The following is a 27,609-nucleotide window of genomic DNA, read 5'->3' as shown; positions in this document are numbered from 1 at the left end:
CTTGGTCATCCTTCCAGGCCCTGGCACAGTCCAGAGTTCCCCTTCCTCTAGCCTGGTTGACCCTCCTCTAGTGCCTTGAAGCTGAGGTGACAGGAGGTTTGCTTTTCCTCTATATTCTTTCTTCTCCACTTGGGTCTCTCTCTCTCTCTCTCTCTCTCTCTCTCTCTCTCTCTCTCTCTCTCTCTCTCTCTCTCTCTCTCTCTCTCTCTCTGTTTTTAAATTTTAAGAGCATATTTTTGAAATTTTTTAAATTAAAATTAACTCTTGTTACTACAATCTGACCTCTACGTGAAGTGATTATCTTTGACTAAACAAGGGGAAGAGCCATATACAAGGGATGAAAAGCAAGACCAGAATATTAGGATTTCAAGATATTGTCTCTGACAAAGATGAGAGTTGAAGGGAAACCAAAGTTGCAGACTTGTCCCATTTTAGTACTTTTGAAGTTCTTTTAAATACTGATGGATTCATCTCTCGTAGCAAATTAATGCCTCCCCCAATATTATTATGCCTTAAAACTCATATCTTCAGGGAAAAATACTAAATATTAGCAATATCAGCAGGGGCCTGCAAAGCCACAAATAATTATAGCCAACGTGTAATACTGTGGCAGAATCGGCAGGCCTACTTTTCATATGATAAGGTTTTTTTCTGTACTCCTTGCGTCACAGTAGATATGAGCACTTGGAAATTAATCCTAATCACTTGGGAAAGAAAAACCAAAACTCCCTAAATTACAGAGTAGTTTTTGGAGAGAAGATTGTAGTCCTTCCCACCGTCCACCAGAGGGCGCCGTTTCCACATGAGACTGGAAGGGGCACTTGGTCTCTGGTATTATAATTATCAATTTAAAAGAAGTGAAGCAGGGCTGGGGAGGAGAGCAAGGAAAGCACATAAGCAAGTGTTGTCCAGGCAATCAGTAAACATCACCTACACCTGTTTCCAGTTAAACTCAGCTGTGTAGACGTGAATGAGCACAGAATCCAATCTATGAGATAGAAGAGTGAGTGTGTGTGTGTGTGTGTGTGTGTGTGTGTGTGTGTCTTTCAGGAAAAACTGTCTCCTACTGTGGATGCCACAGGAAGAGTAACAGTCCCCTCCTGGCCCTGTCAGTAAGGTTTTAGACATGGACACCTGTCCTAAGCTCAGCAAGCAGACCCTCCACTCAGAACTTCTCATCTTGAGGAAGTGAATGGGAAGCTCAGTGGAGAATATTGACTCTATGAAGGTAAGAATTTTTGACTGGTTTTACTCATGGACACATCCAAAACATCTAGAAAAGTCTCAGTCACAGAGAAGTGCTCAATAGTAAATTAATTAACAAATAGGAAACTAAAAGGAGCCGTTGTGACAGAGAATCAGGTCATCATCTAATTTGCAGTTGTCAGACTCTAAAAACTCTCAAAAAGAAAGCATGTTTACCATGAGGAAGAAAAATGTCATATTTTTACAACTGTTTACTGTTAACCTGTTTCCTAATATTTGTCAAAGAGATCTGCTGCCATTTTCAGAGTAACTATGCACTGGAGTAAAGGAGATGCTCAGTACTTTGGGAAATCATTTCAACCTGGACCTGATACAACACACACCTAGTAAATCTCAGAGCTGAGATGTGAAGTCGGGTCTATCTAATTTAAAAAACCTTCTTTCCTATGTTTTCCTGATAACCATAATTATCTGGGGTACTTGTGAAACATACAGACTCCTGAGCTCAACCCCACCCTTCCAGTCAGAATTGCAAGGGGAAGAACCTGGAAATTTATGATTTTAACAAGCACCCTGGTAATTCTTATTATCACACAAGTTTGGGAGACATCTGGTTATCTTCTTTTGGGGAACTAGAAGTTCTTTAAAAAGTCAGGGTCATATGCAATCATTATGTACTTCAAACCTCTAGCCAGTGATGTGGGTTTCTTGTCCTTACCATTTTTGGTGTGACCACCATTTGGTTGTTGATGGTTCAAATAGTCGGCCTCTTTGAGCTGTGGGCAAGGTGGTGGGGCAGGACTTAGGACGAGAGAGTAGCCTCACACAGCTTGGTTGAAGACTAGCCTGAAAGCATACTGTCTTAAGGAATACGACTACATATCACTACTGTGTGTGCCATTAATTTTGGAAGAGATCACAACTCTATTTCTTTTGCTCAGGTTGTGATAGACTTTTCCAAAAGGGGATGATAATCCAAGGAATAAGCTGATATCACAGAACCATTCAGAACTTTATCTTCTACTCTCTTAAGATCTTTGTGTTACAATGACTGAAAAGTGAGGTTATAATAGATTAAAGAAATACAGTAGACTATGAGCCAGTCTGAGACTAGTAAAACATCAAGAAAGAATCTCTTCTCATTTAAAATAACTTTTAACAGTATCTGGTCTTTATATATACTAAACAAAATATAATAACTTTTCAAATGTAAGTAATGTATTATTGACAATTCATTATTAACATTCCTTTCAACTTTCAAAGTTTTATTCCACCCCCCATGGAATAAGGATTTTTTAGGTATTGTATAAGCATCCCAACAATTCTAGAACTTTAGAGTTCTTTAACTCCTCTCATAGGTGTACATTGAACAATTCCATTCTCACAAGTTTGGGGAACATTCCTGGCTAAAGTATTAGGGTTTATAGGGTTGATGGTCTTTCACTTTGTATCAGAAGAGGACCAGAGAAACAAAGAGTGGATGAAAAGACCAGGTGCCTCAAAACCTTTCAGAGACAGGGAAGTCAGTCCTTTGAAGGTTGATGTTTTAAGGGTACAAAAGATCCAAGAGGTAATGCTCATTAAAATTACCTCAAGTGTTACAGTTCCCAGGTCTTTGGAAGTGAATCATGCAAAAAGTCGCGATGAGGTCGCAAAGGATGGAGTGATGAAGGGGGGCTTGGATGCACTTAGAAAGAACCTGCCAACCCCACAAAATAGCATGGACTGAGTCCAGGATGATTCTGACACACAGGAATCCGGAAGGTCAAGTAAGAGAAAAACTTACCTCAGGATAGGGGGGTCTCCTTCAGAGACCAGTCGGCCCCTGCCAATGGAATCCGGAACCCCTGGGAGAGTCACTGTGTGCTCACAAAGGTGGGTTTCTGTTGACTCCAGGCTAGTTCTGTTTCTACTCAATCACAGTGGCAGGGAAAGCATGGCAGCATGAGCAGCACCGGTGAGTGTCTGAGAGGGTCTCCAAGGCTGTGAGCCCTGGCGGCAAACCACCTGCCTTCCCAGCTCACTGGAGTGAGCCATTCGGGGTACTGCTTGGGACTTCTGTGTCAGTCATGTCCTTTGTTTTCCTCCTCTTTCTCTCCTACTTCTGCTACCGGATGTTTAAGGCTAGGCCTTTGTTCATGAGACAGCTAAGGCTTGAGGAGAAAGTTGTGTCGCCTGGGCCTCCACGTGCCTTACCTCCTCCAGGGAGGAGGCCTGAACCGGGTTTGGAATCCTCCAGTGACTTCTTTTGCAAGTCGATATTACAATGGTGTAGAATGAGCACAGAAGCCTTTCTCAAATTAGTAAGGACATTTGAATACAGAACAGAAGAAAGCAGAGAAACAGGAATGAAGAAATGGGGAAGGCAACATGGGCAGCCTTGATCCCTTACCTCATTAAGACTATTTTTTGGACAGTGAGCCTACCATGGTCAGGGCTCCAGGGGCAGCAGAAGTGTGTGTAGATAAGGAAAACAAGCCACTGAGAAATTTCTGCCAAACCCACTCTTCTGCTTGCAGACAGTCTCAATAGCACACTCATCCTAGAAATCCAAGTTAGGCTTTATAAATGACAGAGAAACAAACAAATCCCAGAAGATTAAAGATCAGCTCTTGAAAGAATAAGTCATTCCGCTCTTACAGACCTTGGATATTGTGCAAACATTTTCAGCGCCTTGGAGAACAGGATGAGAAGACAAAGTCACTGCTCTCAGAGACTCAGTCTAGAGAAGAAGACACGTCCATCAATGGGCGGAAACAGCATGGCTCGTTAATCGTTCGAGTGGAAGACACATGTGATGGTGTGGGGGTTCATTCGCCATTGCGGGCGGTTCTGCCATTCTTGATTCAATAAGATGCTGTGTTAATCAGTTCTTGATGAATATCTAGAAATTTGCAAAGCTGACCGGGATTGAAAGGACATTTTAGGCAATGGGAATGTGGGAACGAAGACATGGAGTTTGAAATTTGAGTACATACCATATTCAGGAAATAATAGTGCCTTTGTTTGGGCTTGGAAAACAGGCAGCAAGGTAGGAGATGAGCCTACCAGGCAAAGGTCAGGTAGGTCAAAGCTCCAGTGCTTAGACTTTATCTTAGGACATGGAGGGAGTTTTGAAGAGTTCTGAAAATAGTAACTCAACACATTATGGTGGCAGTGCAAGGAACAGGAAGAAAGCGACAGGAACTAGGGAGACCATTTAAAAAACAAATGCATCTCTCTCTAAGAGAGAAATGATAGGCATCAGAAATAAAAAAGTGACTGTATGGAACTAGGTTCCAGAAACACAAACAAGGGAAGAAACCACAGCATGGACCATGTTGGATGTGGTGGGGTGAAAAGAAGAGAGATCAAGCAAGAAAGAGAGAGAGAAAAAAAAAAAAAAAGAATGTATCTCAATTTTCTGGATGTAGATAATTGAATGAGTGATGATTCCAGTAACTGAGACTGAGAATATAGGAAAGGGGGCACGTTGGGACCTGGACATTTCGAACACTTTGAGATGAAAGTGCTGTGGATGTGGTGTAGAGGAGTCCCACTGCTCGTTGGATGTTTACAGCTAGAGCCAAAGAGAGAACTCTGAGCTGAAAACACAAACTTTAGAATCATTTATGTGTCATAGGTTAAATCAACCAGAGAATGCTCAGACAAAGAAGAGCAGAGAGCTGGTGAGAGAGCTGAGAACACTCAGCTGAAAGTTGACGACACTAGACAGTAAGAAAAACTGTATCTGTGGAAGAGAAAGCAAGAGTGGCACCAGCTCACGGCTCCTAGTAGTGTTTGATTGTCTGGGTTTCTTTTTCTATTATTCAAAGACAGCAGTCACTTGGTGTCATCAGGAAGGGTGATGGAGGTGACTGGTTTTCTGATGTTCTCAGAACTGCACTGTAGTGATTGTGAATGGCACTCACTAACCTCATCAGACACTTAACTAGACCCATAGTCTACTGTATAGGATTCAGATTGTTAATTTTATAATTTTTTATTATGAACTTCGGGTGTGATGGAGAAATGTTGGCCCATGAGATGAAAATTAGCTTATTACTCTCTAGTTCAGCATTGGGCTCTGAAGGGTGTAGAGAGTGAATTGGAGTAAATTTAGAGGGGTCACTAGTCCACTTAGGTCTCCATGTTTAGTTTTTTTGACATTCAACATTTATATCTTCTGACTAACTTGGGTAAAATAATAATCAAACCTGAGAGGAGTAATAAATACATTGCATGACCAAATCAAGATGCAAGAAAGCTCTTGCCTCGTTGTAATGCGGGGCCTAAACTAACCTGCTGTGGTGCGTGTAAATTCCTGCCCCTGGTTTCTAACAGTGGCTCTATTAAAGACAGTATGGTGGAGCTAGTGGTGCAATGTGAGAGCTCCTGAGCTGGCCCCGTTTCAGGCCACACTAATGCAACATGCCACATGGGCAATAGTCCTCATCTGCCCTGGGAAGCAGTTACAGGGCTTCCCACCCTGAGAGAGGAGCCTGGCAGAAAGGAGGATGGCTGAAGAATTACCTAGTGACTAGCCAGAGAGGTTGGAGGTAAGCCAAGGACTGTGATGTCTTTATAAACATGGGAAGTGCTATCTGAGGAAGGAGGACTTAGAGGAAATGTAGAATTTCCACCAAAAGAAGGCAGTTCACAGGAAGGAGAATCTTCCTAACATTTTCTCTCTCCACACATGGAACAGCCCTGTGAGGAAGTGCATTCCCCTCGGCTCGGAGTACTAAGCAGGGTGACCCGGGAGAGTCCTGGAGAAGGGGAATTGAGTGGATAGCCCTAAGGGATGTCATCGGGCTGAGAGTCAGCCATGGGAAGTCATCTTCATTTTCTCAACATGAATGCAGTCCTGGTCATGGGTTTTCTTTTTGTGTTCTTCTCTCCCCATATAGAGATAATTCGTTCTACAAATCTTATATTTCTGCTAGAGGATGAGATCTTTGCCGATTTTTTCAACACATTTCTCTCTCTCCCGGTAAGCACAATCAGACTTAAATCCCAATGTTTTATTTATGACTGAATAATAAACCTCACTGAGCTAAGTGCCCTTTTGTTATTTTGTTTTTACCAAAACAAATTTACTAAATGCCTTATCGAATCCAAACTTTTCCCATTTGAGACAATAAATATGACACAGAACCACCTCTACAATCTCCAGGAACTTTCTACTGTTAATACAATCAAATCCTAAAGCCTCAGCCTCCCTAACTGTCCAGCCTCTGCCTGTCCAGGGTCGTCTCACACCAGCTGCTGATCCCCAGTGCACTAGTGACTGCTACTCTACCCCGGCTGAGTGCGCCTGCCACCCCCATCCCCACCTCCAAACCTCTCTTCCAATCTCCGCTTAAATTCTCTTCTTCTCAGGGAATTCCTAGGCCCTCACAGCTGGAACCTCCAGGTGGAACTTCTCCAGCCTCTGTGTCCCTTGGCAATGTGCAGCTGTCTTGTGTTGCATGCATGTGTACGTGTCTGTGTCCCACTGAAGCGTCAGACTGTGAACTCCCACAGGACAAGGACTAAGGATTATTCATTCTGTTCTACTCCCCTGGCCAGGTTTAGCCTGTGGCAGTTAAGCTGTGGACTAGAATCAAACTGTGTATCTCCTCCCTCTATCCAACTAAGACAAACCCCCAAATCAAACTCTTCTTAACCCAGACCTAGGCTCATCCTACATCTTTTTTGGATAAGTTTTTGATGACATTTTAATGCTGGTACCTTATAAATTGTGGTTCGTCTTAGTGCACCCTTTCCCAGGGAATGTCATCTGTTAAAAGGTGAAATTTCAGACAAGTGTGTTATCAGACACTGTATTATCTCAGGTATTGAGCAGTTTACTCTGTAACTGCCACTGGGATTAGTTTGGGGGATGCACATATTAATGTACCATCCCTGTCCTCAAGGAGTTCCCAGTCTAAAGTGAGAGACTGGTATTTAAGGTATGAGTGACAGTGATGGACATTCCGGGAGGCAGTGGGAGAACAGGACATGGAACAGGGAGGTCACCCAACCCGAGAGAGTCAGGAGAAGCTGATGCAAGCCCAGTCTTAGGAGTGGATATCTGAGACCTGACCAGGGACAGAGGGTGGGCTGGGAAGGACGGATAAAGAAGTAGCGGGAAATACTGGGGAGTTGAGTAGCAAGAAAAGGCCTCACAGACAGACACCAGAGAGGCAGTAAAGTGCATTGGCCACAGTGATTTAAAAAGGAGGAGGAAGAAGAATCTCCTTGGTTGGGTCTTTCAGGTGGTCCTCACACTATGGCCTTTGCCACTGTCTTAATTCAAGGTTTCCTAAGTAATTTTTTTTTTTCCTGGTACCAGGGATTGAACCCAGGGATGCTTAACCACTGAGCCACACCCACTGTCCTTTTAATTTTTTATTTTGAGACAGTCTCGCTAAGTTGCTTAGGGCCTCCATAAGTTGCTGAGGCTGACTTTGAACTTGCAATCTTCCTGCCTCAGCCTCCTGAGTGGCTGAGATCTAAGTAATCTGAAGACACATTAATCACTCAGTTTACCAAGACAAGGTTCTAGAAACAAAGCGATGCAGAAAGGTGGAATTCCAGCCAAGTGTAAGCTAAACCCTGGTCATTTAGGCAGCTATGGTGTATGGAGAAAGACAGTAGTATTTCATACCGAATATTCCTGTCAATTTACACGTCTACCATTTAATTCCCTTTGGAAACCCTTTCCCATCAGTTTCAAATCTTATTCTACAATGATAAGTCCCTTCCACCTGCATGACAACAGAGAACAGTAGCTTAGAATCTCTATCGATTTTGGACACTCAAAGCCTCAGTGTGTAATTTGTACCCCTGGTCCTCATATCTTCCTTCCTTTCTACTTTCTCCAGTTCAAGAGTTTAGGTAAATCCAAAGCTACTTCTCATTAGGAAAGGTAGTAGAACTTTGACTTAGTTCTCTAAGTTCATGAGGGAAGTGGACAGTGCAACCCACAGAGTAAATGTCTTCCAATATCAAGGGTGTTTGGCTGCCCACATCAGCAATCGCCCCCAGGCCTCGGCAGGACTCAGTCAAAAGATGAATGAATGTTGCAGTTTTATTTGAAGTCCTTTTGTGCAGGGTAAGCTGATTCGGTGTAATAAATATAAGAGTTAATGTCCCTTCAAATAGGAAAGCAGCAGAGCCTCTCCTCCTCCCGGCTGCAGGACCATGTCATGAATATGAAGAGAAGCCCTTGCTCTCTGGCTGTTTCCTAACTTCCTTTTGCAGGTCTTTGGTCAGACCCCATTGTATACTGTTGAGAAGTCACAGTGGAGCTTGTGGCCAGAAATACCTCTTGAATTGGTAAGTAGGAGTCTTGCGTGGCAGAGGGTTTGGGGCAGAGAAAGAGAGAATTGTATTTGAAGCATGGATTGAGCGAGAGAAAGGAAGAAGGAGATCAGAGAATAACTGTGAAAGAAATCAGAAAGCAGGTGAGTAGAAAAAAACAGCATCAAGCCATTTTTACCTCAGGCAAGAAATTTCTGGTAAATTCTTTCCTTTAAACTCTAGTCCATTATGAGCAATTGGAATTCATCTCTCGTGTCTACGATGATTGGGGGGTGGTAGATGCTTGGGCTATGATGCTGAGGAAATCTTTGAGGCCACATCTAAACAAAAAGTATCCAGGAATTGATTGACACTGGCTGCGGTGGGTATGGATAGGAAGTGTTGCCTGTGGTTCACACAGGTCTGATCAGATACGTATTATCAGATATAGATCAAGGTAAGATCCCACTCTGCAATTCTCTTCCAGAGGCAAGTTTTTCCCTTCATCTTTTTTCTCTTCATGTATTTCTTTTCCTTTTCCTTAGCGACTATCTTTCTCTTCTCCTGTTTCCCCTTTCTCCTTTTCTAAGATTTAAACCTGCCAATGGCTTCCAGGTGCATTACCAGTGGTATGTGGGATCAGAAAGGACACTTTAAGCCCTGCTCACAGTAAGGTTTGTTTTTCTCTGAGTTGCTAAGAGGAGATACCCTGCTCTAATTCTTACATTGGGTTTCCCTGAGACAACTATGAAGCTTAAATTGTTAAAATTTGTTCTCCCTTTTCCAGGGGTCTGATCTCTCAGGGATCCCTTGTGTATTCTAAATGGTGGTGTGTGTGAGTCTACAGGTGTTTTTGTACATGTTGTACAATTGATAAGGGTTAAAGGTTTATAAGAAACAGAGTTTATAACCTGAAACCATAGACTGAAACCCTTTCTGTTTCTCCTCTGTAAATCAAGACACAGATCTTTTCTGAAAGAAATTCACCCAGAAGTAAGGAGGAATTTTGGAAGAGTGGCCAAGCTTATTAATCTCTACCAGTCCATTCACTTCTTTGGGAGTTTCTACTGAACTTGGATATGATTTTTAAGCAACACACCCCTACTTCCAATCAAGTTTCATGTATCTTTCTGTTGCTATTTTGATTTTACTCTAGGTTTCCAAGTACAAAGGATTATTGACCTGGCTGGAAAAATATCGGTTACCTTTCTTCTGCAAAACAAACTTGTGTTTCCACTACATTCTCTGTCGGGAATTCATCAGTTTCATTAAGTCTGAAGAAGGAGGTAAGCAGAAGTGTGTGTGTGTGTGTGTGTGTGTGTGTGTGTGTAAATATGGGCAGCCATACTACATAATGATCCTATGCCTGTCAATCAGAGAAATACCAGCTGCATTTTGTAGATATGTGGGTGGTTCAGTCTATGTTGCAGTCATAGGTGGAATCTTAGGCTGAAAAATTGGGACCTAAAACAATAAGCAGAAGTCAGGTGGGATAGTCTATTTATCTCATAGTAGCCAGAAATTATAGAGTTAACGGTGGTCACAGATCATGATAAAATTGCTTTAAGATATGTACAGAATCAAACAAATCTTAAGGCCTTCATTATTACCATTTGGTCTAAAGCACCATGATTATTTCTTATCTGGGTACTGAAATCGTCTCAATCTCCTTAGCTTTACTCTTGCTGTCCTGCTCACAGCAACCAGAGAGAGTCTTTAAAAGCATAATTTTGGAGAAGAGGGTGAGGATTGTAGGAAGATGGTAGAGTAGGAAGCACTGGTAATCTCTTCTCATATCTTGATAAGAATTACATTTATAGCAGCTCAATTCACAATAGCTAGATTGTGGAACCAACCTAGATGCCCTTCAACAGATGAATGGATAAAGAAACTGTGGTATGTATACACAATGGAATATTATTCAGCCATAAAGAAGAATAAAATTATGGCATTTGCAGGTAAATGGATGGAGATGGAGAATATCATGCTAAGTGAAATAAGCCAATCCCAAAAAAACAAAGACTAAATGATTTCTCTGATAAGTGATATATAATGGGGTGGGGGGGGGAAGCAAGAATGGAGGAAGAATGGATTATGTAGAGGAATTATGTAGAGGAAAATGAGGGGTAGGGAGGGAGCGGGGGTAAGAAAACATAATAGAATAAGACAAACATCATTACCCTATGTACATTATGATTACACAAATGATGTAACTCTACTTCATGTACAACCAGAGAAAGGAAAGTTGTACCCCATTTGTGTACAATGAATCTAAATTAATAAAAAAAGTACATTGGCAGAATCTATATGATGTAACTATTCTGGAGTCTGCTGAGGTTTGTAACTCTCAGGGGAAGGCTCAGGCAGTAAATAGCACAGTAGCCACTGCCTATCTCCAAGCTCCAGCCCCATGACTGGCAGCTATCATAACCCCAGCCCACAGAGCAGCTTGGACACAGCTTGCGAGGGTCAGCATAATCAGAAAAGACCTTGTCCTCCACATATTCAGGACCTGTGTGCTGTTTGCTGCTTCTGATTACAGAGGTGCACAAACACGGGCAGCCATTTCTGTTGTATGCCCCCATTGCTATAAGCCCATTCCACCTAGCTGATTAATTTCAGCATTTCAGGGTCTAGTCCCACCTTTATTTTTCACTTTCTTCTCTTTTGGTAAACAGTGATTGAGAACTAGGACATTCAAAAGCAACTAATTAGAAAGTAACCATCCATGCCTAGGGAGAAGCACAAGTTCAAAAGAGACCTGAGAAGACCTAAGCTTATAATTCAAACTGATCTTGAAACAGAGACAGTTTGCAACAATTAAAAATTTTTTTTCTGAAATAAATACAATAATTAACAGAAAACTCTGGGTAAGTGGGGAATATGATTTCTGGAGTTCCACATTATTAGAATCAAATGTCAAAATTTTAACAGAGATCAGGCTACTGAACACTGGGAGGTTTCATTAGTATATGAATGTTATACTGTAGATTTTCTTTTTTTCCTTTTTAAAAAATTTAAGTTTTTATTTCTTTACTTTTCTTGCTCTCTTTTCCTTTTGTTTATCTGTTCCCTCAGAGTCTCTTTCTCCCTTTTTTGCATGCTAATATCCAATTTCTTTTGTTTACACTTTCACCCTTTCTATTTTCTAGAACTTCTGTATATTCTTTTCTTATCCCATTAACAGCCACATTCTACATCCCTCTTGCATCCTCTTTGTCCTCCATTAGAAACTGCAGACCTTATTGCAAACCTGTTTGTTTTTCCAAAGATAATATTTGAACTCATTCTGTTTACTATGACAATTTTGTTATTGTCCTCATAGGGGCTATTTGGTCTAGGATTGCATAATGTCTGATTTGGGCACTGCTAATATTGATCTCCCCATAGAGAAAGGGTTTTGGAAACCTATAGGGCCACTGTAAGCCTATAGGGGGAAATTTGCAATCCCCCAGATCTGCACTGCTAGAGGGGAAGATACATGAACAACATGAAAAAACAAGGGAAGAAAATGATCCAAACAAATCTAGATTCTATATTAATAGAATCCAATGACAGTATGTTAGAAGAAATGTCAGAAAAGGACTTCAGATTATACATGATTAAGATGATTCGTGAAGCAAAGGATGAGATTAGAGAACAAATGCAGGCAATGAATGATAATACCAATAAGCTGAAAGAGCACCTGCAGGAAGCAAAAGATCATTTCAACAAAGAGATAGAGATTCTCAAAAAAAGCCAAACAGAAATCCTTGAAATGAAGGAAACAATAAACTAAATAAAAAACTCAATGGAAAGCATCACCAAAAGACTAGACCACTTGGAAGACAGAACCTCAGACAATGAAGACAAAATATTTAATCTCGAAAATAAAGTTGCCCAAACAGAGAAGATGGTAACAAATCATGAACAGAAACTTCAAGAAATAGGGGACATCATGAAAAGACCAAATTTAAGAATTATTGGGATTGAGGAAGGCATAGAGATACAAACCAAAGGAATGAACAACCTATTCAATGAAATAATATCAGAAAATTTCCCAAACCTGAAGAATGAAATGGAAAATCAAATACAAGAGGCTTACAGAACACCAAATGTACAAAATCACAACAGATCCACACCAAGGCACATTATAATGAAAATGCCTAACAATCAAAATAAAGATAAGATTTTGAAGGCTGTGAGAGAAAAGCATCAGATTACATATAGGGGGAGACTAATACGGATAGCAGCTGACTTCTCAACCCAGACTCTAAAAGCTAGAAGGGCCTGGAACAACATATTTCAAGCTCTGAAAGAACATGGTTGCCAACCAAGAATCCTATACCCAGCAAAACTAACCTTCAGATTTGAAGATGAAATAAAATCCTTCCATGATAAACAAAAGTTAAAAGGATTTACAAATAGAAAGCCTGCACTACGGAATGTTCTCAACAAAATATTCCATGAGGAGGAAATAAAAAACAACAATGTAGGTCAGCAAAGGGAGGAACTATCTTAGAGAAAAACCACTCAAAGGAGAAACCAAGCCAACTTAAAAACCAAAAATAAGCCAAATGACTGGGAATACAAATCATATCTCAATAATAACCCTGAACGTTAATGGCCTAAACTCATCAATCAAAAGACATAGACTGGCAGAATGGATTAAAAAGAAAGACCCAACAATATGCTGCCTGCAAGAGACTCACCTCATAGAAAAAGACATCCACAGACTAAAGGTGAAAGGATGGGAAAAAACCTACCACGCACATGGACTCAGTAAAAAAGTGGGGGTTTCCATCCTTATATCAGATAAAGTGGACTTCAAGTCAAAGTTAGTCAGAAGGGATAAAGACAGACATTTCATACTGCTTAAGGGAGCCATAAATCAGGAAGACATAATGATAGTAAATATTTATGCCCCAAACAATGGTACATCCCTGTACATCAAACAAATCCTTCTCAATTTCAGGAATCACATAGACCACAACACAATAATTCTGGGTGACTTTAATGCACCGCTGTCACCACTAGATAGATCTTCCAAACAAAATCCAACCAAAGAAACCATAGAACTCAAAAACACAATCAATAACCTAGACTTAATAGACATATATAGAATATTCCATCCATCAACGAGCGATTTCACTTTCTTCTCAGCAGCACATGGAACCTTCTCAAAAATAGACCATATGTTATGCCACAAAGCAGCCCTTAGGAAATGCAAAAAAATAGAGATACTGCCTTGTGTTCTATCAGATCATAATGGACTGAGAGTAGAAATCAATGACAAAATAAAAAACAGAAATTACTCCAACACCTGGAGACTAAATAATATGCTATTGAATGAAACATGGATAACAAAAAACATCAGGGAGGAGATAAAAAAATTCTTAGAGGTCAATGAGAACAACGATACAACATATCAAAATCTCTGGGACACTATGAAAGCAGTACTGAGAGGAAAATTCATTGCATGGAGCGCATTCCAGAAAAGAATGAAAAGTGAACAACTAAATGACCTAACATTACAGCTCAAAGCACTAGAAAAAGAAGAACAGAATAACTGCAAAAGTAGTAGAAGACAGGAAATAATTAAAATCAGAGCTAAATCAATGAAATTGAAACAAAAGAAACAATTCAAAAAATTGACAAAACAAAAAGTTGGTTCTTTGAGAAAGTAAACAAAATAGATAAACCCTTACCCACACTAACAAAGAGAAGGAGAGAGAAAACTCAAATTACTAAAATACATGATGCAAAAGGAAATATCACGACAGACACCACTGAGATACAGAACATAATGAGAAGCTACTTTAAAAATCTGTATTCCAACAAAATAGAAACTACCGAAGACATTGACAAATTTCTAGAGACATATGCTCCTCCCAAACTGAACCAGGAGGACATACACAATTTAAACAAATCAACATCAAGCAATGAAATAGAAGAAGCCATTAAAAATCTACCATCCAAGAAAAGCCCAGGACCAGACGGATTCTCAGCCGAGTTCTACAAGACCTTCAAAGAAGAACTCCTTCCAATACTTCTCAAAGTATTCCAGGAAATAGAAAAGGAGGATACCCTACCAAACTCATTCTATGAAGCTAATATCACCCTCATACCCAAATTAGGAAAAGACACATCAAGGAAAGAAAATTTTAGACCAATATCCTTGATGAATATAGATGCAAAGATCCTTAACAAAATATTGGCAAACGTATCCAAAAACATATTAAGAAAATTGTGCACCATGATCAAGTGGGGTTCATCCCTGGAATGCAAGGATGGTTCAACATCCGTAAATCAATAAACATAATCCATTATATCAATAGACTTAAGGATAAGAATCATATGATTATTTCAATTGATGCAGAAAAAGTGTTCGACAAAATACAACACCCATTCATTCTCAAAACACTAGGAAAAATAGGGATAGTAGGAACATACCTGAACATTGTAAAGGCTATTTATGCTAAGCCCACAGCCAACATCATTCTTAATGGAGAAAAACTGAAACCATTCTCTTTAAAAACGGGAACAACACAGGGATGTCCTCTTTCACGACTTCTATTCAACATTGTCCTCGAAACTCTAACCAGAGCAATTAGGCAGACCAAAGAAATTAAAGGGATACGAATAGGAAAAGAGGAACTCAAGCTGTCACTATTCACAGATGACATGATTCTATATTTAGAGGATGCAAAAATCTCTTCCAGAAAACTTCTAGACCTCATCAATGAATTCAGCAAAATAGCAGGCTATAAAATCAACACACATAAATCTAAAGCATTTTTATATGCAAGCGACGAAACAGCTGAAAGGGAAATGAGGAAAACAATCCCATTCGGAATAGCCTCAAAAAAAAAAAAAATACTTGGGAATCAATCTAACCAAAGAGGTAAAAGATCTCTACAATGAAAACTACAAAACATTGAAGAAAGAAATTGAGGAAGACTTTAGAAGATGGAAAGGTCTCCCATGTTCTTGGATAGGCAGAATTAATATTGTCAAAATGGCCATACGACCAAAAGTGCTATACAGATTCAATGCAATTCCAATTAAAATCCCAATGATATACCTTACAGAAATAGAGCAAGCAATCATGAAATTCATCTGGAAGAATAAGAAACCCAGAATAGCTAAAGCAATCCTTAGCAGGAAGAATGAAACAGGGGGTATCGCAATACCAGAACTTCAACTATACGACAAAGCAATAGTAACAAAAACGGCACGGTATTGGCACCAAAATAGACAGGTAGATCAATGGTACAGAATAGAGGACACGGACACAAACCCAAATAAATACAATTTTCTCATACTAGACAAAGGGGCCAAAAATATGCAATGGAGAAAAGATAGCCTCTTCAACAAATGGTGCTGGGAAAACTGGAAATCCATATGCAAAAGAATGAAACTAAACCCCTACCTCTCACCATGCACAAAAATCAACTTGCAATGGATCAAGGACCTTGAAATCAGACCAGAGACCCTTCATCTTATAGAAATAAAAGTAGGTCCAAATCTTCAACTTGTTGACTTAGGATCAGACTTCCTTAACGGGACTCCCATAGCACAAGAAATAAAAGCAAGAATCAATAACTGGGATAGATTTAAACTAAATGGCTTTCTCTCAGCAAAGGAAACTATCAGCAACGCAAAGAAAGAGCCTACAGAGTAGGAGAAAATCTTTGCCACTCATACTTCAGATAGAGCACTAATTTCCAGAATATATAAAGACCTCAAAAAACTCTACACCAAGAATACAAATAACCCAATCAACAAATGGGCTAAGGATATGAACAGACACTTCACAGAAGAAGATCTACAAGCGATCAACAAACATACGAAAAAATGTTCACCATCTTTAGTAATAAGAGAAATGCAAATCAAAACTACACTAAGATTCCATCTCACCCCAATTAGAATGGCGATTATCAAGAATACAAGCAACAATAGGTGTTGGCGAGGATGTGGGGAAAAAGGTACACTCATACATTGCTGGTGGGGCTGCAAATTAGTGCAGCCACTCTGGAAAGCAGTGTGGAGATTTCTTAGAAAACTTGGAATGGACCTACCATTTGACCCAGCTATCCGACTCCTTGGCCTATACCCAAAGGACTTAAAATCAGCATACTACAGAGATACAGCCACATCAATGTTCACAGCTGCTCAATTCACAATAGTCAGACTGTGGAACCAACCTAGATGCCCTTCATTTGATGAATGGATAAAGAAACTGTGGTATATATATATATATATACAATGAAATATTACTCAGCTATAAAGAATAATAAAATAATGGTATTTGCAGGCAAATGGATGAAATTGGAAAATATCATGCTAAGTGAGATAAGCCAATCTCAAAAATCCAAAAGACGAATGATCTCACTGATAAGCGGATGATGACACATAATGGGGGCTGGGAGGGGGCAAGAATGGAGGAAGGAGGGACTGTGTAGAGGGAAAAGAGGGGTGGGAGGGGTGGGGGGGGAAGAAAAAAATTTTAACAGAAAGTCACAAGGCGTACAATGAAACAGGAAAGTATGACCCATTTCATGGAAAAATAAGTCAGAAAGATACTGTTCTGGGAAAAGACCTGATGAAAGATCTACTAGACAAAGACTTTAAAACAATTGCCTTTAAGATACTCCAAGAACTAAAGGACATTATAGAATAAGTTCAGAAAATGATACGTAAACAAAACAGGAATATCAATGAAAAGATAGAAAAGCTGAAAAGAAATAAAAAAGAAATTCCAGAGTTTAAAGTTTTAATAACAGAAATGAAAAATTCACTCAAGGGATTCAGTGAATAGAACAGACTTAAGAAGGATTCAGTAAACCTGAAGATAGGTCAGAGGAAATTATAAAATCTGAGGAACAATAGAAAAGACACTGAGGACCTGAGGGACACAATCCAGCAAACCAAAACATGCATTCAAGGTGTTCTAAAAGAGAAGAACATGGGGATGAGATAATATTTAAAGAAATAATTGCTGAAAACTTCCCAATCCCGATGACATCATGAATATAAGCATCCAAGAAGCTCAGTTAACTCTTAGAAAGATGAACTCTAAGATACTGTCACCAAGACACATAATAATTTTTCTTTTATTGTAAACAAATGGGATACATGTTGTTTCTCTGTTTGTACATGGAGTAAAGGCATACCATTTGTGTAATCATAAATTTACATAGGGTAATGTTGTTTGATTCATTCTGTTATTTTTTTCCCTTCCCCCCACCCCTCCCACCCCTCTTTTCCCTCTATACAGTCCTTCCTTCCTCCATTCTTGCCCCCCTCCCTAACCCTAACTCTAACCCTAACACTAACCCCTCCCACCCCCCATTATGTGTCATCATCCACTTATTAGCGATATCATTTGTCCTTTGGCTTTTTGAGATTGGCTTATCTCACTTAGCATGATATTCTCCAATTTCATTCATTTGCCTGCAAATGCCATAATTTTATCATTCTTTATGGCTGAGTAATATTCCATTGTGTGTATATATATATATATATATATATATATATATATATATATACCACAGTTTCTTTATCCATTCATCAAATGAAGGGCATCTAGGTTGGTTCCACAGTCTGACTATTGTGAATTGAGCAGCTGTGAACATTGATGTGGCTGTATCTCTGTAGTATGCTGATTTTAAGTCCTTTGGGTATAGGCCAAGGAGTCGGATAGCTGGGTCAAATGGTAGGTCCATTCCAAGTTTTCTAAGAAATCTCCACACTGCTTTCCAGAGTGGCTGCACTAATTTGCAGCCCCACCAGCCATGTATGAGTGTACCTTTCTCCCCACATCCTCGCCAACACCTGTTGTTGCTTGTATTCTTGATAATCGCCATTCTAATTGGGGTGAGATGGAATCTTAGGGTGGTTTTGATTTGCATTTCTCTTATTACTAGAGATGTTGAACATTTTTCCATATGTTTGTTGATTGCTTGTAGGTCTTCCGTGAAGTGTCTATTCATTTCCTTAGCCCATTTGTCAATTGGATTATTTGCATTCTTGGTGTAGAGTTTTTTGAGTTCTTTAATATTCTGGAAATTAGTGCTCTGACTGAAGTATGATTGGCAAAGATTTTCTCCCACTCTGTAGGCTCTTTCTTTGCATTGCTGATAGTTTCCTTTGCTGAGAGAAAGCTTTTTAGTTTGAATCTATCCCAGTTATTGATTCTTGCTTTTATTTCTTGTGCTATGGGAGTCCTATTGAGGAAGTCTTGTCCTAAGCCGACATGTTGAAGCTCTGGACCTACTTTTTCTTCTATAAGATGCACGGTCTCTGGTCTGATTCCGAGGTCCTTAATCCATTTTGAGTTTAGTTTCGTGCATGGTGAGAGATATGGGTTTAGTTTCATTCTGTTGCATATGGATTTCCAATTCTCCCAGCACCATTTGTTGAAGAGGCTATCTTTTCTCCATTGCATATTTTTGGCCCCTTTGTCTAGTATGAGAAAATTGTATTTATTTGGTTTGTGTCCGTGTCCTCTATTCTGTACCATTGATCCACCCTTCTATTTTGGTACCAATACCATGCCGTTTTTGTTACTATTGCTTTGTAGTAGAGTTGAAGATCTGGTATTGCGATACCCCCTGCTTTGCTCTTTCTACTGAGGATTGCTTTAGCTATTCTGGGTTTTTTATTCTTCCAGATGAATTTCATAATTTCTTGCTCTATTTCTGTAAGGTACATCATTGGGATTTTGATTGGAATTGAATTGAATCTGTATAGCACTTTTGGTAGTATGGCCATTTTGACAATATTAATTCTTCCTATCCAAGAACATGGGAGATCTTTCCATCTTCTAAGGTTTTCTTTAATTTCTTTCTTTAGTGTTCTGTAGTTCTCATTGTAGAGGTCTTTCACCTCTTTTGTGAGATCGATTCCCAAGTATTTTATTTTTTTCGATGCTATTGTGAATGGGGTAGTTTTCCTAATTTCTCTTTCTGAAGATTCATCACTTATGTATAAAAATGCCTTAGATTTATGTGCATTGATCTTATATCCCGCTACTTTACTGAATTCACTTATGAGATCTAAAAGTTTTCTGGTGGAATTTCCTGGTTCCTCTAAGTATATAATCATATCATCAGCAAATAGGGATAGTTTGAGTTCTTCTTTTCCTATTCATATCCCTTTAATTTCTTTGGTCTCTCTAATTGCTCTGGCTAGAGTTTCAAGGATGATATTGAATAGAAGTGGTGAAAGAGGGCATCCCTGCCTTGTTCCAGTTTTTAGGGGGAATGCTTTCAGTTTTTCACCATTTAGAATGATATTAGCCATGGGCTTAGCATAGATGGCCTTTACAATGTTAAGGAATGTTTCCACTGTCCCTATTTTTTCTAGTGTTTTGAGCATGAAGGGGTGCTGTATTTTATCAAATGCTTTTTCTGCATCTATTGAAATAATCATGTGATTCTTGACTTTAAGTCTATTGATATGGTGAATGACATTATTGATTTCCTGATGTTGAACAAACCTTGCATCCCTGGGATGAAACCCACTTGATCATGGTGCACTATCTTTTTAATATGTTTTTGTATGCAATTTGCTAAAATTTTGTTGAGAATTTTTGCGTCGATGTTCATTAAGGATATTGGTCTGAAATTTTCTTTCCTCGATGTGTCTCTGTCTGGTGTAGGTATTAGGGTAATATTGGCTTCATAGAACGAGTTTGGGAGGGTTTCCTCCTCTTCTATTTTATGGAATACTTTGAGAAGTATTGGAATGAGCTCTTCTTTAAAGGTTTTGTAGAACTCGGCTGAGAATCCATCTGGTCCCAGACTTTTCTTTGTTGGTAGGCTTTTGATGACTTCTTCTATTTCATTACTTGAAATTGGTCTATTTAAATTGTCTATGTCCTCCTCGTTCAGTTTAGGCAATTCATATGTCTCTAGAAACCTGTTGATGTCTTCGAAATTTTCTATTTTGTTGGAGTATAGGTTTTCAAAATAGCTTCTAATTATGTTTTGTATTTCAGTCGTGTCTGTTGTGATATTTCCTTGTTCATTCCGAATTTTAGTGATTTGGGTTTTCTCTCGTCTTCTCTTTGTTAGTGTGGCTAAAGGTTCATCAATTTTGTTTATTTTTTCGAAGAACCAACTATTTATTTTGTCAATTTTTTGTATTGTTTCTTTTGTTTCAATTTCGTTGATTTCAGCTCTGAGTTTAACTATTTCCTGTCTTCTACTACTTTTGGTGTTGGTCCGTTCTTCTTTTTCTAGGGCTTTGAGCTGTAGTGTTAGGTTGTTTGTTTGTTGAGTTTTACTTCTTTTATTAAATGCGCTCCATGAAATAAATTTTCCTCTAAGTACTGCTTCCATAGTGTCCCAGAGATTTTGATATGATGTTTCTTTGTTCTCATTTACCTCTAAGAATTTTTTAATTTCCTTCCTAATATCTTCTGTTATCCATTCATCATATAATAGCATATTGTTTAATCTCCAGGTGTTGGAGTAGTTTCTGTTTTTTACTCTTTCATTTATTTCTAACTTCAATCCATTATGATCTGATAGAATACAAGGTGGTGTCTCTATCTTCTTGTATTTGCTAACATTAGCTTTGTGGCATAATATATGGTCTATTTTAGAGAAGGATCCATGTGCTGCTGAGACGAAAGTGTATTCACTCTTGGTTGGATGGTATATTCTATAAATGTCTGTTAAGTCTAAATTATTGATTGTGTTATTGAGATCTATGGTTTCTTTGTTCAATTTTTGTTTGGAAGATCTGTCCAGTGGTGAGAGAGGCATGTTAAAATCACCTAGTATTATTGTGTTGTGGTCTATTTGGTTTCTAAAATTGAGAAGGATTTGTTTGACATACATGGATGAGCCACTGTTTGGGGCATAGATGTTTATGATTGTTATATCTTGCTGCTTTATGCTTCCCTTAAGCAATATGAAATGTCCTTCTTTATCCCTTCTGACTAACTTTGGCTTGAAGTCCACATTATCTGAAATGAGGATGGATACTCCAGCTTTTTTGCTGAGTCCATGTGCATGGTATGTTTTTCCCCATCCTTTCACCTTTAGTCTATGGGTATCTCTTTCTATGAGGTGAGTCTCTTGCAGGCAACATATTGTTGGATCTTTCTTTTTAATCCAATCTGCCAGTCTATGTCTTTTGATTGATGAATTCAGGCCATTAATATTCAGGGTTATTATTGAGATATGATTTGTATTCCCGGTCATTTAGTTCATTTTTTAAATTTTATTTATTTATTCATTTTTTTTTGACACACCTAGGTTCCTCCTTTATTTGACAGTTCCTTTAGGATAATTCCTCCCTTTGCTGATTTGCTTCTTTGTTTTTTATCTCTTCCTCATGGAATATTTTGCTGAGAATGTTCTGTAATGCTGGCTTTCTTTTTGTAAATTCTTTTAGCTTTTGTTTATCATGGAATGATTTAATTTCATCGTCAAATTTGAAGGTAAGTTTTGCTGGGTATAAGATTCTTGGTTGGCATCCATTTTCTTTCAGAGCTTGAAAAATGTTGTTCCAGGCCCTTCTAGCTTTTAGGGTCTGGATTGAAAAATCTGCTGATATCCGTATTGGTTTCCCCCTGAATGTAATTTGGTTCTTTTCTCTCACAGCCTTTAAAATTCTGTCTTTATTTTGTATGTTAGGTATTTTCATTATAATGTGCCTTGGTGTGGGTCTGTTGTAATTTTGTGTATTTGGAGTCCTATAAGCCTCTTGAACTTGATTTTCCATTTCATTCTTCAGATTTGGGAAATTTTCTGATATTATTTCATTGAATAGATTGTTCATTACTTTGGTTTGTTTCTCTAAGCCTTCCTCAATCCCAATAATTCTCAAATTTGGCCTTTTCATGATATCCCATAGTTCTTGGAGATTCTGTTCATGATTTCTTACCATCTTCTCTCTTTGGTCAACTTTGTTTTCAAGGTTAAATATTTTGTCTTCAGTATCTGAGGTTCTGTCTTCCAGGTGTTCTATCCTATTGGTTATGCTTTCTATGGAGTTCTTAATTTGGTTTATTGTTTCCTTCATTTCAAGGATTTCTGTATGGTTTTTTTTCAATATCTCTAACTCTTTATTGAAATGATCTTTTGCTTCCTGTATTTGCTCTTTTAACTGTCGATTGGTGCTTTCATTGAATGCCTGCATTTGCTCTTTCATCTCATCATTCAATGCCTGCATTTGCTCTTTCATCTCATCGTTTGCTTCCCTGATCATTTTAATTATGTACATTCTGAACTCCCTTTCTGTCATTTCTTCTGCCATGCTGTCATTGGATTTTATTGATGTAACATCTAGATTTGTTTGGGGCATTTTCTTCCCTTGTTTTCTCATATTGTTCAGGAATCAGTGGGTCATTAAGATATTGCAGATTTCCTCTATTGACTTAAAATGTCCCTGAAGATTGCTAGTATATCCCCTCTTATCCTTCAGTAGCCTGCAGTCTTGGAGGAAGTTGATAATGCGGTACTCCACAAGGAAGCTGCCTCTCTAGGGTTGGTGACCCTCAGGTGGGGTATATTCCCTGATAGTGGGCAGAGGTGCCTCCACTTGTTGACCAATGGTCATCCAAAGGGGAACTAGGCTGTGGGCTGAGGCAAGGCCTGTTTGGGCCTGTGTCTCTGGTTTTACCATCCTTGTGGGAAAACCTCACCCGGCAGGGAAGACTCACCCTGTGGGGAGGTCTCGCTGGTCAGTTCCCCTCCTAGAGGTTCCCCTCAATCTACAGCTACCACCTACATGGACTGGACTGTCTTCCTCTGCAGCATTCCCAGGGGCCCAGACCTACCTCCTGGGCCTGGGAGCCTCACCCTTCGCAGACGAGTCTCCTTAGGCTGCCTCTCCTCAGAGAATCTGCCTGCAGTCCTGGAACCTTCACTCTGCTCCTAGGTGTGTCTCTGTGTGGCTCTTCCAGCAAGAAGCTGCCTAGGTCCTGGGACCCTGCTCTGCACCTAATCGCCTGGCTATGTGGCCCCTCCTCTGAGCCGCCACCTGGAGCCCCGTACAATAGCTCCGAGACCCAGAGACCCTCCACACACCTCTTCCTCTGGACAGCCGCCCAGTGTTCCGACGCAGTCACTAGGAGTCCAAGCAACTCACTTCACGTCTCCTCCTCCCGCCAACAGCCCGTAGCCCTAGGCAGTTACTCCGAGTCCAAGTGACCTGCCCTGTTCCTCCTCCTCCTCCTCAGGGTAGCCCCCCGGGTGTTCAGGAGTGGTTGCTCAGAGACCAAGCGACCCACCGTGCTCCTCCTCCAGGCAGGCCACTGGTGTTCAGGAGCGGTCGCTTTGAGTCCAAACAACTCACCACTCGCCTCCTCCTCCGGCAACCGCCTGTGGCTCTGATGCAGTCACTCCTAGACCAAGTGACCCACTGCACTTCTCCTCTTCCTCCAGGCAGCCTCCCGGTGTTCAGAAGCGATTGCTCTGAGTCCAAACAGCTTGCCACGCAGCTCCTCCTCAGGCAGCCGCTCGGAGCCCCAGTGGTTGCTCCGAGTCCAAGCGCTGTGCTGAGCCGCCTCCTCTACGATGATCCCAGTTGTTCGTGTTTACCACTCCAGTGCGGGGAGGGGCGTCTTGCCGAGCAACTCTACTTCACAAAGTTCCCTGTGTTCTGGGGCTACCGCCCCACACGGGATGCCTCCCCAACTGGAGAGACTCACCCGGCAGCTTTGAGTTGGTCCCAAGTTTCTCTCTATCTCCTCTTTTGAATCCTGCGTCCTGGAGCAACATGAAATGCAGCCGCCCACTAGTCCGCCATCTTGAAAACCCAATAATTAAATTTTTGTAAGACAAAAACAAAGAGAGAATCTTAAAGGCAGCAAGGAAAGAGCAACTTGTCACAAGGGGATCTCATAAGTTTATTAGCAGATTTATAATCAGAAACTTTGGAGATATTTGTAAACCCACATTCATAGCAGCCTTATCTACATAACAAAAATATGGAAACAACTATGTGTCCATCAATAGATAGATAAGCAAAAATGCTATATACACACAATGGAATAGTATAATGCCTTAAAAAGAAAATTCTGACATGTGCTATGATATGGATGAAATTTGAGGACATTATGCTAAGAGAAATAAGCCAATCAGAAAAAGACAAATACTGTTTGATTCCATTACATGAAGAACTTACAGTAGTCAAAATCAGACCCAGGAAGCAGGATGATGATTGTCTGGTGCTAGGAGGTAAAGGAAATGAGGAGTGATTGTTTCATGGATACCGAGTTTTAGTTTTACAAGAAGAAAACTGTTTTAGAGATGGGAGGTGGTGATGGCTGCACAGCAGTATGAATCTATTTAATAACACTAAACTATACATTTCAAAAAAGTTTAAATGGTAAATTTTATGTTAAATGTATTTTACCATGATAAACAATTGGGAGGAGGGGATGTAATTCAAAGTATGTCTCTCTGCTGCTCTGCCAGTACCACCCCACACACATACCACCAGTGGCTCCTGTCTCAGTGCAAAGTACAACACCTTTTCAGTGACCTTCAGGGTGTTAGAGACCTGGCTCCCCTTCCTCTCTGACCTCACCTCCTCCTATTTCTCACCACCCTCAATCACTCTGTTCCAGCCACACTGATCAAACATGCAGGACACATTACCACTTCAAGGCTTTGCACTGGCTGTTCCCTCTACCTGGATGCTCCTCCAGATGTCCACATGGCTCCCCATCACCACCTCAAATGTCTGTGCAAATCTTACCCCCTCGATGAAAGCTACTCTGATGATCCTATTTAATACTACATTGTTCCCACTCATCCAGTCCATACCCCCAGAACCCCCAGTCTCCTCTGTCTCAACCAGCACAACCAATCTCTTGGGTCCAGTGAGGGGCAAAGGGGGATTGGAAAATAAAGATTCACAGACACAGATCTTGAAGACTAAGCTGGAATCAGGTGGAGCCTGCTCTCTGATGGAGATGCAGGTCTAAAGGGTTACACCAGCAATCTGTATTTATATATGTCTCATTATCAGGTTAAAGACTAAGCAACCAATATTCTTTTGTTCAGGAAAGTTACAGAAACCAGGACATCCTATGTAGCTTTTCCACAGTTATAATTCACAGTTGTAAAGTACAATGTTAGCAGCTCTGTGTAGCTCTCAAGAAAGTCCATTGTTTAAAGTTACTGTAAGGCAGGCAGGAACTGGAGAAGGGAGCCGGTGAAACATTGTGGTTGTCTAGCATATGAATTCCTTTCTTCCCGGGAGCTGTGTGCCTGAGATCAAGGTTAGAACTGACAGGGCTCTTGCACAGCCTCCTCATGCAGGGCATTGCCACAGCAGCTAGGCATCTGTGCCCTTGCACAGAAACATTCCCAGGAACCAGGCATGTCACAGCCATGAGGGCATCAGAGACCCCTGATCTCAGTAACTGCTCCCCCATCCTCCATCACCACTCCCAACACTTCTCTACCTTGTGCTACTCTTCTTTTTTTCTATGGTGCTTGTAACCTTTAATCTCAGAGGAGAATGCATTTATTCGTCTTGCTTATTGCTTTTTGTCTGTCTCTTTCACAAGAATATAAGCTCCTGGGGATTTTTGTTCTGTGCTGTTGTACCCAAATCTCCTAGAATGGTGTCTGGCACTTAGTTGGCATGTAATAAATATTTGTTGAAAGAATGAATAAACAGAATTTCCACCTGGGGTTACATTGGTAAATTTTGGCTCACTAACTAAAGGAAATTAACTATGTGCTACCACAGGCAAAGTTAGGGTCCAGGAGCATCCACGGAGTAAAACATAACAAATACCCTGCTACACTCAACTACCATTTCATTATGTGCAGACATTTGCAAAGGTGGATTAAAATATACACTGAGGGCAAAATCACTGTCAGGTGGAGACTGTACGGGGAGGTGCCCGGGCTGGAGGGCGTTTGGAGTTGTGGACTGGGCGCTTGTCTATGGTCACCTGACACACGTCAAAAGCACCCCATTTCAGGACCACTTTTCCTTACCCACACTGAGAGAATGGGGCTCTGCTGTGAGCAGGACTGAGACTGGGGCAGGGGAAGCACTCATTCTCTCTCACCATGGACGTTTCCTGGCAGCCAAGATGATGAGATGGAAGAAGGCAGACCAGTGGCTCCTGGAGAAGTGCATTGGCGGAGTCAGAGGGATGTGGCGCTTCTGCTCCTACCTCAAGGGCAGTGCAGGTAGGCTCCTGGGTTGTTCCTGGGGACTTGGGGACTTCTTAATAGTTTCCAGGTTGTCCTGCAAACCGTGTGGACAGCTATGTGTGTCTGTGGTAAATATGAGAAATGTTTAATAATACAGTTTGGGGGCTGGGGAGATAGCTCAGTCGGTAGAGTGCTTGCCTTGCAAGCACAAGGCCCTGGGTTCAATCCCCAGCACCACAAAATAATAATAATAATAATAATAATAATAATAATAATAATAATAATACAGTTTGGGTAAAAGTTCCGTAAAACTGGGATCCATAATAGCAATCGGGGTCCCTTTTGTTCATTTAATCACTTAGCTTTATTTATTGGGTATCAGTTTGTGGCAGCCTGTGGGTTAGTAGGTTGGGATTTAAAGATGAACAAGAGCCCTTAAGGGCTCTATAAAGAGCAGGGGCTTTATAAAACTGCCACTGTGCTGGGGAAAGACGGAACAAATGGCCACTGCTTTCTCTTCTGGTGGGTCCAGTCATTTCTGGGAGCTGGGAAGCTGGAAACGTCGGCACTGTCAGACACTCCAGTTCAGCAGGGTTGAGTTTTATACAGGAACAGGCCCTCGTTTTAAGGGTGAAACCCTGGCTGTCCAGGTAAAGAAGAACTAGACGGGCTCTATCTTTCCGTTGGCCACTTGGTTTGGCTCTGGCAAAGCTGTAACATAGGGAATGTGGGTGTTTGTTGCCTTTTGACTCCAGTGTCCTTCTGCAGGCTGTTCAGGGTGTCCCATGGTCTAGGAAATGCTCTTTTCCCTCTGATCTTCATTTTTTGGACCAAGTTCAACTATCTCATGATTGTAGTTTTCCCTGAAGTGATAGTTTTTCTAATAAAAGCAACAACAAAAAAGTCACACAGAACCACTACCCATTAAGTCCCTTCTCCCCATGCTCCCATCCTCCCCCACATTAGGACTTTTCTGGAGATGATGTCTTACCCTGAGGAATCACTAATGATGTGGTTG

General features: G+C 40.4%; 1 protein-coding gene across 1 annotated transcript in view; it reads left to right on the top strand.

Moving 5' to 3' along the window:
• Positions 1-2,638: 2,638 nt before the first annotated feature.
• Rgsl1 (regulator of G protein signaling like 1) overlaps positions 2,639-27,609 on the top strand; it is a 68,896-nt gene continuing 43,925 nt past the window's right edge. Inside the window, exons 1-6 of the mRNA XM_047519985.1 lie at positions 2,639-2,776; positions 3,877-4,006; positions 6,096-6,178; positions 8,434-8,508; positions 9,629-9,758; positions 26,523-26,627. Of these exons, the coding sequence (XP_047375941.1) occupies positions 2,639-2,776; positions 3,877-4,006; positions 6,096-6,178; positions 8,434-8,508; positions 9,629-9,758; positions 26,523-26,627 (661 nt within the window). The remainder of the gene's footprint in view (positions 2,777-3,876; positions 4,007-6,095; positions 6,179-8,433; positions 8,509-9,628; positions 9,759-26,522; positions 26,628-27,609) is intronic.

Source organism: Sciurus carolinensis, chromosome 12 (assembly GCF_902686445.1).
Source record: "Sciurus carolinensis chromosome 12, mSciCar1.2, whole genome shotgun sequence".
NCBI lineage: Eukaryota > Metazoa > Chordata > Mammalia > Rodentia > Sciuridae > Sciurus > Sciurus carolinensis.
This window is presented reverse-complemented; position numbering and strand designations above follow the sequence as displayed.